At 38.4% G+C, this 13,034-nt stretch overlaps 1 protein-coding gene and 1 pseudogene across 5 annotated transcripts in view; one reads left to right on the top strand and one right to left on the bottom strand.

Moving 5' to 3' along the window:
• Positions 1–7,706: 7,706 nt before the first annotated feature.
• Arhgef6 (Rac/Cdc42 guanine nucleotide exchange factor 6) overlaps positions 7,707–13,034 on the bottom strand; it is a 105,846-nt gene continuing 100,518 nt past the window's right edge. For all 5 annotated transcript variants that reach the window (XM_048797020.1, XM_048797021.1, XM_048797022.1 and 2 more), the window contains 2 exons: positions 12,054–12,108; positions 7,707–10,098 (listed from right to left, as the gene is read on the bottom strand). In XM_048797020.1, the coding sequence (XP_048652977.1) occupies positions 9,958–10,098; positions 12,054–12,108 (196 nt within the window). In that variant the 3' untranslated portion in view covers positions 7,707–9,957. The remainder of the gene's footprint in view (positions 10,099–12,053; positions 12,109–13,034) is intronic.
• LOC107152534 lies at positions 10,408–10,940 on the top strand (annotated as a pseudogene).

The following is a 13,034-nucleotide window of genomic DNA, read 5'->3' as shown; positions in this document are numbered from 1 at the left end:
GCAGCTGAGGAGACCCTGACTATGATAACCTTACAGGTATGGGCCTTCCTTAGGAAGGCCAGGATTCCAAGACTACCTGAGGGAAGGACCTGACCCAGTTAAAAGAGAAGGACACAATACACAGGTCCCAGCTCTCTCTCCCTTACAGTAGGTGAGTGCCCACTGTAGAATTGCCAAAATGCATTCTACTGTCATGTATTATTAATTAGAACAAATTTTAAAAGGCTATAAAATAACCACATTCCACATGACCTATTTCCTCCAGCCACTCCCACCCCACTTACCACCCAATAGTTCAAATTGTTAATCCACTGAATTGAATAATCCACCAATGAGGTTTCAGCTCTCATAATCTAACCATTTAACCTCTGAACATGGTTACATGGGATATCATATATGTTTCTAACTCATGAGCTTTTGGGGAAACACTTCATATCCAAACCATACCAATAGGTTCATCAGAAGGGAATTCATGTCCACATAGGCAGACTTTTTTTTTTTATACTTTACAATCATGACCTCTTTTCATTTAAACATCACCCCTGCATTTCACCCTGTTTTCTTCTTCCTTGGGAATCATTAACTTCAAGATTATTTCTACCTGTAGTAACCAAGTTCCTAACAATATCTATTATCAAAAGTAATGTTATTGATACAAAACACTACATTTTCTAGGCTCATTTTCTCCCATGGTTTCTACTGCCCTCTAAATGTTATCTCCTGTAGTACCAACCCAGACCTTTTCCCTAAGCTTCAGTCTCATATAGATAACTGCCTTCAGCCTCTCAAACTATTTCATCAGGAGGACATCTTGACCCCATCCATCACCTTCTTTTCTTTATGTCCTATATACTTACCATGAGCCATCTCCCTGGGTTCATGGTTTTAATTACCACTTTCATGCTTCTAATGTAGTACTTTTAGTTTTTACCTATCCTCTTGAATTTGCCTCCATCTCCAAATGGTAGGCCCAAGCCCTTAAACCTAATGCATCCAAATGGAACTCTTGATCTTGCCCTCCACTTGATAGGATCCACTTTCACAGTTGCTCACTCCAGTGAGTGGCATCTTCCTCTACTCTGTCTAATCCAGAAACCTGGCTTAACTATCTCTCAATGTCCTCATTCCCCATGTGCAATTCTGACTGCTTATACTCATCAACCCTATTTCTTAGTTCTTTTTTTCTCCTGGGGATGGAGATATTCTAGGCACAGCCAACTACCACCAAACTACACCCCTATCTCCTTACTTTTTACTTCTATTTCTTCTGTCACTAGTCCAGCCTAAATTATCATTATTTCTCTTCTGGAATAGTAAAGTAGCCTCTGAGACTTCTTGACCCTTCTCATCCATTCTCCGTACACAGCCAGAGTGCTGTTAAACACAGTTATGATTTTACCACTCTCCTGATTCTTATTGACCTAAGCATGAAGACAAAAATAATTAACTTATCATATCTTCTACCATCACCTCTAAGTCTCCAGATGTAAGACCCATTTCATTCCCCAAATGCATGCTGCAGTTAACAAGTGCCTCATGGCACTTAATGTGGTTGGGATTTTCCCTACTGTGCTGTGAGATTCTTGAGGACCAAGACCTTGTCCTCTTCGCCATGGTAACATCATTGTCTACCACAATGTTCAGCATAGAATTGGCCCCTTTTTTGTTGCATGAAGGCATAAATGAGTGAATAAATGCAGCTGCTTATAACCCAAGAGTCCAGGAAATAGTTCTGTGTGTTAGTTGAAGCAAAATTTACAAAATACTCATTATATCAAAAATATCTAAATAATAAAAATGTGTCCCTGGAGTAGAAGACAAATTAGAACTAAACTGTGTATAAAAATAGATAATTTATCTTTGTTATAATTTCATTGTAGTCTGAAAAAAGTACATGATGCTTGCTCCAAACTTCACTTGAACACTTTAGTAGTTGTTCTAATAAATGACAAGAATTTGAGTACATTTCTGACCTACCTGTAGTAAGTTATCTAATTTAGTTCCAGTTTTATAAACATGTTACTTACGTATTCCATCTTAAGATGAAGAAGGAATGGTTGAAATTTCTAAAAATTTTTATTTCTAGATAAACAAAAAATTAACAAAGTAAAAATATTACAATGTTTGTTGTTTGATGGGAAACAAATGACTACAAAATGCAAATAGGGTGTGTAGCAAGCTGTCAGTACAGGGCACCCCACTTACAGGAAACAACACATAAACACTTGGGCTTCAGGAGAGAACCCATTTTGAACCATATTTGACTATTTCTACAGAGTCTGATACCACTGTGTTGGGACCTGTGCTATCTTAGGTCTCTCAAGCAACCTAAGGCCCTTTGAGACACAGAAACATGGAACTAATTATAATTTTAGTTATGCTCTTTTTTGTGAACCACATGCCCATTTAAAAAAAAAAGAAATATTCATTGTAGTGTGGAGATTAATTCTGGAGCCTAGCAGATATAGCCTTAACTGAGGTTCTGCTATTTACCAACGTTATAACCATATGCAAGTCTTTTTTGCCTCCTCTCATCCCTTGTCTCCTCATCTGAAAGTTTTGCACATTTTAGCTTTGAGGTGATACAGACGTACAACCTGAAATGGTAGCTGCATCCATGGGTCCAGAGCTCAAGAGAAATGTCAGAATGAAAAAAAATGTATGGATGTGGAAATCATTGCATTTTTATAAATGAAATAATAGGACTACTTCAGGAAGAGGCTAGAGAGTGAAAAAGAATGTTAAGGATCAGCAATATTCAGGGGACAGGCAAAGGATATGGGTACAGCAAAGAAGATAGAGGAGTGACCAGAAAGATTGAATGAAGGACAAGGAAGTGAAGGATGACAAAAACAAAGGAAAAAGAGCTCTATTGAGAAAGCAGGGTTGAATACTCTAGAGAGGTCAAGATAGGTATTAGCAGGCAATCATCTGAATTTGTCAATTAAGAGCTCATTGTTATATTCCATGCTTTTATAATTATGTCAAAATGAATCCTATCATCACATATAACTAAAAAGAGTCAATAATAAATAAGGCTCATCATTGACCTTACAAGGGTAGATAGCTAAGATAGAAGCCTTAACAGGTGTCAAGTGCAGAGGAGGAAATGTGGTAGAAAGAGATAGATGGAGTCCAAGAGGCAGATAGCTCAGGAAATTAAATCCCAGCTCCACCACGTACTAGCATATTGTTCAACATCTCTGTGCCTCTGTTCATTTGTAAGATGGAGATAATGGTAGATAACATCATATGGTTGTTGGGAGGCTTACATGAACTTAATATAAAACACAGTACAGTGCCTAGCACATGAGAGGTACAATTCTATATCTATTGGTTCAGAATAGGAAAGGTTAACCACTGAAGGTGTATCAGACAGAAAGGCTATTAGGTGTCTACCAAAACCTAGGGCTATAGAAGTAGGAGTCAAGGGACTTCCAGTGATCTAACGGCTTCAAGTTCATCCCACTGCAGTTGGAATCCAAATGTCATGAAGCTACTGCTGCTACTACTGCCCATGAATGCTGTCACATAGCCTTTCACCCACAAAGGTTTAGTAGACATATCGGAATGTGGAATACAGAAGCCACAAACATGTATTTAGAACTGCCTACAGGCCACCATGCTCCAAGAAGAGAGCTCCTGCCTAATTTAAGTACTCCAAATCTCATTGGCAGAACTTAAAATGCATCAGAATCCTCATTTTATCCAGAAATATAGCTGCAAGGAATTCTCAGAAATGTACTTTTTGGCCTTTGTTTCCAGGAGGATAAATAAAAAAGGGATAGGAATGGATGGTGGATAGCAAGGGATCCTACACAGCTCATCTACCTTTAGGTAGAACAAATGTTTTCTTCCTGACAGATGACACTAGCCTTTGACTGTGGACAAAATAAAGGATCTCACTGATCAAAAAAGTCATATAAAATATAAAGATAGACAAGGACAAGACTAAAGATCAAGGGATAAGCTTGAACAGGAAAATAAATGTATCCTTTTTTAGTATTAAAAGGGAAATGATGAGAAGAGGTACAAATAGTTTATAATTTGGGGCCAAAATAATAGAGGTAGGGAAGTTAAGAAAAGTTCAAATTCATGGGCAGATGATATTTGCTCCCTACTTTACAGAGATAATACATGCCATGAAAGAGAAACTTCCCTGAGTAGAAAAGATAGAGATTGGCTAGGGGGTCCCAATGAGACTGGACTAGCAAATAATTCTACCCCCAAACTAAAAACCATCTACATTCCTTCTCACCATTTCCAAAGGAAATGAAATTAGAATGTCAAAGAGCTATTTGCACTCCTGTATTTATTGCAGCACTATACATAGTAGCCAAGTTGTGAAACCAACGTAGGTTTCCATCAACAGATGAAAGGATAATATGATACACATACACACAATGGAATACTATTCATACTTAAAAAGAAAGAAATGCTGTTATTTATGACAACATGGATGAACCTGGAGGACATTATGCTATGTAAAATAAGCCAGGCACAGAAAGACAGATGTGGCATGAACTCACTTTATATGCAATATAAAAGAATCAAACTATGAGAATCAATAAATGGGGTGGCATCAATATGAACATCATATTAAGTGAAATAAGCCAGACTCAGAAAATCAAGGTTCATATATTTTCTGTCATATGCCCTTCAGTAGATGAATGGATAAAGAAACTGTGATATATATATATATATATATATATAAACTAGAGATAAATAAAGGACAAAAGGGTGATTTTCACAAGAATAGAATGGAGATCAGCAGAGTAGAGGATGGGAATTAAGAGGGAGGGAAGAAGGAAGGGAAAGAGGAGGTACTGAGCAATTAAATTTACCAAATTATGTATTTATACAAATGTATCCAATGAACCCACTATTTTGTAAAACTATAATGCACTAATAAAAAAGGAGAAGTAAATAAAGATGGTTCTGTCTCTTGCTTTAAAAAAAAGAAGAGGTACATTTGGCTAACAATTATATGAAAAAAATGTTCAGCTTATCAGGGAAATGCAAATCAACATTATACTGAGATTCCATCTCATTCCACTAAGAATAGCAGCCATCAAGAATAAAAATAACAGTGCCTAATAGAACAAAAAGTAGGCCCAAATCTTCATCATGTCGGATTAGGTCCTGACTTCCTTCACCAGACTCCTAAAACACAAGAAAAAAAAAAATCAAGAATCAATCGCTTCTCGGCCTTTTGGCTAAGATCAAGTGTAAGAATCAATAAATAGGATGGATTCTAACTAAAAAGCTTCTTCTCAACAAAGGAAATGATCAATAGCGTGAAGAGAGAGCCCACAGAGTGGGAGAACTTCTTTACTACATGCACACCAGATAGAGCACTAATCCCTAGGATATATAAAGAACTCAAAAAACTTAACACCAAAAATAAATAAATAAATAAATAAATAACCCAATCAATAAATGGACTAAGAAACTCAACAGACACTTCTCAGAAGATATACAATCGATCAACAAGTATATGAAAAAAATGTTCAACATCTGTAGCAATTAGAGAAATGAAAATCAAAAATACTCTAAGATTTCATCTCAGTCCAGTCAGAATGGCAATTATCATGAATACAGGCAACAATAAGTGTTGGTGGCAATGTGGGGGGAAAGGTACACTCATATAGGGCTGTGGTTGTAGTTCAGTGGTAGAACACTTGCCTTGTACATGTGAGGCACTGGGTTCGATCCTCAGCACCACATTAAAAAAAATAACAATAAATAAAATAAAGGCATTGTGTTCACCTACAACTAAACAAGAATTTTTTTTAAAAAAAGGCACACTCACACATTGCTGGTGGGACTACAAATTGATGCAACCAATCTGGAAAGCAGTATGGAGATTCCTTAGAAAACTTGGAATGGAACCACCATTCAAGACAGCTATCCCATTCCATGGTCTATACCCAAAGGATTTAAAATCAGCATACTATAGTAATGCAGCCACATCAATGTTTATAGCAGCTCAATTCACAATAGCTAAATTATAGAACCAATCTAGATGCCCTTCAGTAGATGAATGGATAAAGAAACTGTGGTATATATACTCAATGGAATATTACTTAGCATTAAAATAGAATAAAATTATGGCATTTTCAAGTAAATGGATGGAGTTAGAGAATATCATGCTAAGCATAGTAAGCCAATCCCCTAAAAAAAAAGACCAAATGTTCTTTCTGATAAGTGGATGCTGATCCATAATGGGGGGGAGGGGGTATGGGAAGAATGAAGGAACTGAGATGGGGCAAAGGAGAGAGGGGAGGGGAGGGAGCATGGGGGTAGGTAAGATGGTGGAATGAGATAGAAATTATTATCCTAAATATATGTATGATTGCACAAATGGTGCGACTCCGCATCGCTTACAACCAGAGAAATGAAAAGTTGTGTTCCATTTGTATACAATGAAACGAAATACATTCTGCTGTCATGTATAACTAATTAGAAAAAAATAGAAAATAAATAAAGTAAAAAAAATACAAATAACAAAGCTAGGTGTGGTGACACATGCCTATAATCCCAGTGGCTTGGTAGACACCAGGTAGGCAGGAGGATCACAAGTTCAAAGCCAGCCTCAGCAACTTAGCGAGACACTAAGCAACTTAGCGAGACACTAAGCAACTTAGTGAGACCCTGTCTCTAAATAAAATATAAAAGAGGCTGGGGATGTGGCTCAGTGGTAAAATGCCCCTGGATTCAATTCCTGATACCCTCCCCCAATATGTATGTATGTATGTGTGTGTGTGTGTGTGTATGTATATATATATATATATATATATATGCATGCTGGCAAGCATGTGTGGGAGGAAGGTGATACTATAAATCAGTCCAGCTACCATGGAAATAGTACAGAGGTTCCTCAAAAAACTAAACATGGAACAACCATAGCCATACCACTTCTCAGTGTTTATCCAAAGGAACTAAAGGAGTTTTATAAAATAGAACAAAATTATGTCATTTGCAAGAAAACAGATGGAACTGGAGAGAATTATGTTAAGTGATATAAGCCAGACTCAGAAAAACAAGGGTCATATATTTTCTCTCATATATGGAAGCTAGAGGGTAAAAAAGAAATCTCTTGTGAAAAGTAGAAGGAAATCATGGACAGAGGAAGAGGATCAGGGGAGGGAAGAGGGAAGGCAAGGAGAGGTATTAAGGAGTGAAATTGATCAGATTATTTGCATGTATGAATATGCTGCAATGGAATCCATTACTCTGTACAATTAATGTACACCAATAAAAATTTCAAGTGAAACTCTCAGAAGTAGAGAATAGAATGGTGGTTTCCAGAGGCTGGGGTGGGGGTGGAGAGATGAGGAAATGCTCATCAAAGTGTACAAAGTTTTAGTTAGGAGGAATGAGTATATGAGACCATTGTAAAACACGCTGACTATAGCTAATGATAATTTATGATGTATTTCAAAATAGTTAAGAGAGAATTTATAAATGTTCTCACCACAAAGCTATGATGACTATTTGAGACAAGAGACATGTTTGTTAGCTGATATGATCTACCACAATGTATGTATGTATGTATGTATGTATATATATAGAAACACCATACTATACCCATAAGTACATACAATTATTTTTCAATTAAAAATAAAATGAAACTTTAAACAATTAAAAGTGAAAAAAAAAGAAATCTTTCTTCATTCCACCTAGAAAAAATAGAAACAAGTCACTTATGTTATAAAGCACTGTTTATTCTTCTTTATGGAAAATGTCAATTTTAAAAGTTTTTAAACTAAAAACAAGTTAGAAAATTTGCGCTTGTGTAAGAAGGGACATGACAGAGAAGAAACTGAGAGGCCTCTAAAGGCAGCAGTTTAGTTACAGAGGAACAAGAACCCATTTATAGAGTATTGTAAACAACACAGCTATGAAGACACTTCTCTCAGGTTAACATGGCTTCATTTCCTTTATATTATTGTTTAGTGTATGAGCACGGACAGCTCTCTGCACAAGCTTCATTACCCAGAGTACCAAGGGCCTCTCATCAGAAGGGCCAAGTCCCCAAAACATGCATATGTACATATCACTTTAAAATAAAGATCTTTCAATATCTTAAGCAATCAACTAAAATATTTTATAGTCACAAAAACGTTTCCTATGGATATACTTTGCACATTTATTGCAAGCTGCTAACTAACGCAGACAGGGCTGATGTGAAGATCTGTGTTGTTATTGTTTTAATTTTGAGGTGAAAGATGTCATATCTAAACTTCTGTGCTTAAAAACCGAACAATAACCATTCTTAGAAATATTCACTATTCACCTTCCGAAGATGTCTGTGTGTGATTGGCTGATGTTGGATTGTGGATGCTGTAATTTCTGCCATGCAGCAGACACACAGAAGCCCTGTACCATAAAGCTATGGAACCCTGAGACTCTCAGTGCCAGAAAGCAAAAGGGCTCCTCAGCAAGCTGAGGGATTCAAGTTCCAAGTTTGATTTTTAAACATTTGCAAATCGCACATTTATTAGGAATGCATCAAATGTATCTGTGCAGGACAACTTTTATCAACCTATTGACCGTTTGCCTTTCTTTCCAGTAACCTTCCCCATCTGTCCAAATGTCCCCTGTCTAGGTGGGAAGGAGGAGTGGGCTGCATTACTCTGTCCTATAGTCTTGGATAGACATTGAATTGAGCTGAATTTGGATGTGCACTGTTCTTTTGTGACTCTCTTCTAAACCTGGTTTCTCACAATTCTAATTTCTGGGATACTTACAAAATCAATGGTCTGATTCAATAAGTAACTTGAGTAAATCAGTTTCAAATAATCAGCATCACTAGGAACCAACAGAGCTACTAGAGGAGCCTTTCATTCTGGATATACAAACTGGACCAACTTCACATTTCTGCAAATAATGCTTACAGTCCTACTCAAAAGAGGCTAATGATTATTACAACTTCTCATGGTGTAAAGGGGAAAGCAATAAAGTGAGTGTCATGTCTATTATGGCACAATACATTCTCAATGTAGATTCTTTCAAAGAATGAGAGGTTGCAGTTTGAATATGCAATGTCAAATAACCACTCACATTCTAAGTTCATTTTTTTAAAAAGTAAGCAAAGCACATACATACTAGTTTACACAGCACTCAATATGGTTGGCTAAAAGCACAGAAGAAATATAGAACTTACACACTAGGCAGAAGGCTTGGAGGAGGGAACCCCATCATGCACTAGGAAGAGCTGGTCAACTCTGCAGCTGAAGGAGGATTGCCTAATGTAATTTGCTGCTTGATTTGGTGTTGGCATGAATGACCAGAGCTTCTGCTCCACCTAGTTAAAATGTACACCAGCACAAAAAATATCAGGGTACTATAGTTTTCTTGGTCTTGTAGACAACATAGGGCAATAGTTTTAAATAGTGTGATTGAAGGGTGGCATATGACAGTCTAGGAATAGTCGGGTAGATCCCTACTCTATTCATAGCTCAGGAAGATTGCCTTCAGTAAATCAAGTACTGAGGAGCAGCTGAGCACAGGAAGTGAAGAGGGAAACCTGGGTTCATAATTATTACTCCATGGCCAGCTACTTTATGAAAACAGTCAACCCAACAAGCATGACCAGAGGGCAATGGCTATTGCAGAGGCACTGCGAAATGAAGGCCATCTGAAGAACACTGAAGCCATTTGCCTACATTAGCTTTTCTCTTCTTATTGAAAGAAGAAGATGCTGGGGCCACTTCTACCACCACCTTCTGCTTTTTTTCATTGAAAACAAAAACCAATCAACCAATAATCGATCAACAGCAAACACCCAAACACACAGACTCACACACACATATACCTGAGCACACTCACACATATACACACAGAGACTCAAACACAAAACAGAAGCCATAGAAGTGAGCAAAATGAGTCAAATCATTCAGCCAGACATTTGAAGATACACCAAAAGCACAATGCCCAGCCGCACAGTGATGGTTATGGAAGAATCGGGGTCTTGCTACTGGATTCAGCTCGAATGCACTCATCTGTTTGCTTCAACAGCCTCCGGACCAGTTTTTCTAGATCCCTTCTTGACTTCAATTCTTCTTCCAGGCACTGCTTCATTCTTTTATTCTCCTACAATGGAAAAAGACCTGTCAATTACTGAACAGAGCGAGCCTTTCCCAGGCTCTTCCTGCTAATCTTCTTGGCACCTTTTACCCGTGATTATACTTTTTCTTTCTCAAACTCTGTTCCTGCAGCTTCTAAGACAAAGCAATTTTCTCACCTACCTTTGCCCAACCCTTTCCATTCCTCTTTACTGAAATACAAGCATTCTCCAAGGTCTGACCTACCCTGGCCCTCTTTTCATTTAACACTCCTGTCACTTAGTGTCTTCTCTTTCAACCCAAGTGTCTACTAAGGGACCTCCCAAATAACTCTGGTAGTGGTCACTCATGTCTAGCTACCAGCTCCCTGCTGCCCTGTGCATGGTGGGCTGGCATCGGGCCCAGGGAAAGCAGAGCAGGTCTGTGGGGCCCAGTGTCGCAGCAGCGCACCTGGCGGTGAGAATCCAGAGGAGGGGGAGAAGGCAAGGATAGGCCCAGGAAAACAAAGAAATGGAGCAGCCTGTGCAGAATGGAGAGGAAGACCACCCTTTGGGAGGAGGTAAAGGCTACCAGCCTGCAGGAAACAATAGATGGGGACAGGCCTGCCAACTTGCCCCTAATTTTCGATGGGCCATACCCAATAGGCAGATCAATGATGGGATGGGAGGAGATGGAGATGCTATGGAAATGTTCATGAAGGAGATGAGAGAAATCAGGAGAAAACTTAGGGAACTGTAGTTGAGAAATTGTCTTGGTATTCTTAAGGGGGAGCTCTCTAATCACCATGACCATCATAATGAATTTTGCCTTATGCCTTGACTTCTGCAATTTTCCATGAGATTAATACTGTGATTCCCCCTGTTTTCCTTTTCCTTGTATTGTCCTTTTCCTGTTTGCTGTGAACCTTGTTATTTCCATGTGTCAAGTGGGTCTTACATTGCCAGCTTCTGATGAAGATTGCCTTTGCACCCAGCCTAAGTTTCTGCTAGCAGTAGAGTTTTACCCATTTGCATGGAAAAATTTAAAGTTAATAAAGCAGTTAAAAAGTAAAATAATAATAATAATAGTAACAACAACAACTCTGGTAGTGACCCCATCTCCTGAGCACAATGTCCACAACCCCAAATACCAGCTTGGTATTTCTACCTAAGAGGTTCCAATCACATCAAACTCACTAGGGATCCACAAACCATGATTGATGGTTCTCTTTACATTTATATACTGCTGTGATTTGGATAAGAGTTGTCCCCTGAAAGTACCTGGGTTAATGCAGGAATGTTCAGAGATGAAATAGATTAGGAGATCTGAAACCTAACTCATGGATTAATCCATCCATTTTATAGATTAATAATTTGAATGGACTAACTAGGTAGTAACTATAGGCAGGTAGCATAAGGCTAGAGGAGAGAGGTCACTGGGGATGTGTCTTTGGGGTTTATATTTTGGCTCCTCAGTCTCTTTCTCTCTGCCTCTCGGCTGCTATGAGCTGAACAGCTTTCCTCCAGTAGGCTCTTCCACTATGATATTCAGCTTCACTCAGGCCCAAAGCAGTGGAGTTAGTAGACCATAGACTGAGACCTCCAAAACCATGAGCCCAAAATAAACTTCCCCTAAGTTGTTCTTGTCAGGTATTTTGGTCACAGCAATGAAAAGCTGACTAACACACACACACACACACACACACACACACAATTGATTGATATGCCTTTTCTGAAGCTCTGTTTACAGATGTCAAATCAAAATAATCATAACTAAGTTTGGAACCCTATTTCAAACTGATAAGTAGGAATATAACTAAGCCTCAGAAATCTAAACTCCAGGCCACATGGCAAAATCAATAAAACCCACCTTGATGACACAAGGAAAATAAAAATTGCCCCTTACCACCTTGCTCCTGGGCCTTTCCTGACAGCATCTCCCAGTGGGGAGCAAGGAAGATGGAGAGGTTCTGTTATCAGAGAAAATGACTTTTAATTTTATTACCTGCTTCAGTTCTTTGACTTCATCCTTCAAGGCATAAACAGTATCAACGAGGCTTCTAGAACATAAAGAGAAAATTCACAGATGAACGACTGGCACCAACATACAATTAAGTAATACTGAACTCCATAAACATACGGATCCTGGGAAGCAGTATTTCTCTAGCCAGTGGGGAATGGGACTGCCCTGACTAGTACTTGCTTTCTTTTCATGGAAGAACAACTGCTGCATTCCAGAGCCATGTAATGCACCTTCTCTGTAATTCCCTCCTCCTTGGCTACTCCCAGCTTGTATAACCAGAAAACAAGAGACTTAGACTATCATAAAGTTTTTCCCACCTTGAAATATAATTAACAAATAAAAATTGTATTATTTAAGGTGTCTGGTGAGAACACTTATAATCTACTCTCTTAGAACACTCCAAATATATAGTACTGTATTGTTAATTTAGACCCCATGCTGTACATGAAGTCTACTAAAATGTACTGATCCTGCCTAACCAAAACTTCATACCCTTTGACCAACAAGTTCCCATTTCCTCTACACCATGACAGCTTCCAGCAACCATTCCTCTGCTTCTATGAGTTTAACTTTTTAGATTCCCATCATAAGGTTTGGATTTCTGTGGCTTTAAGGCAGGAATGAATATCACTTAATGTATAATGAGAAGTGTCAGAAGGCCCTGTCCATACTACAGTAGCTCTGCTAAACCATTGCCTTTTTCACTTACCTGACCATAACTGACCTCACATGACACAAAATCAGGGCATTATTTCTGGACTATTTCATATGTTACAAAAAATGAGGAAGTACCCTGGATAAGCTGTGAAGCAGTCTTTCTTCTCAGGCTCTATCCCTGAACAAGGAGTTTAGAGATCTACATTCCAGTTCAGATCCTGCCACTTACTAGTCTTTTAACTTTGGGTAACCAGCTTCCTTCTCATCTTCTCTTGGCCTTAGTTTCTTTGCATATAAAATGGGGAT

The sequence above is a fragment of the Marmota marmota genome, unplaced genomic scaffold (assembly GCF_001458135.2).
Source record: "Marmota marmota marmota unplaced genomic scaffold, marMar, whole genome shotgun sequence".
Lineage (NCBI taxonomy): Eukaryota > Metazoa > Chordata > Mammalia > Rodentia > Sciuridae > Marmota > Marmota marmota.
The sequence above is the reverse complement of the archived record's forward strand: the minus strand, read 5'-3'. Positions and strand labels throughout refer to the sequence as shown.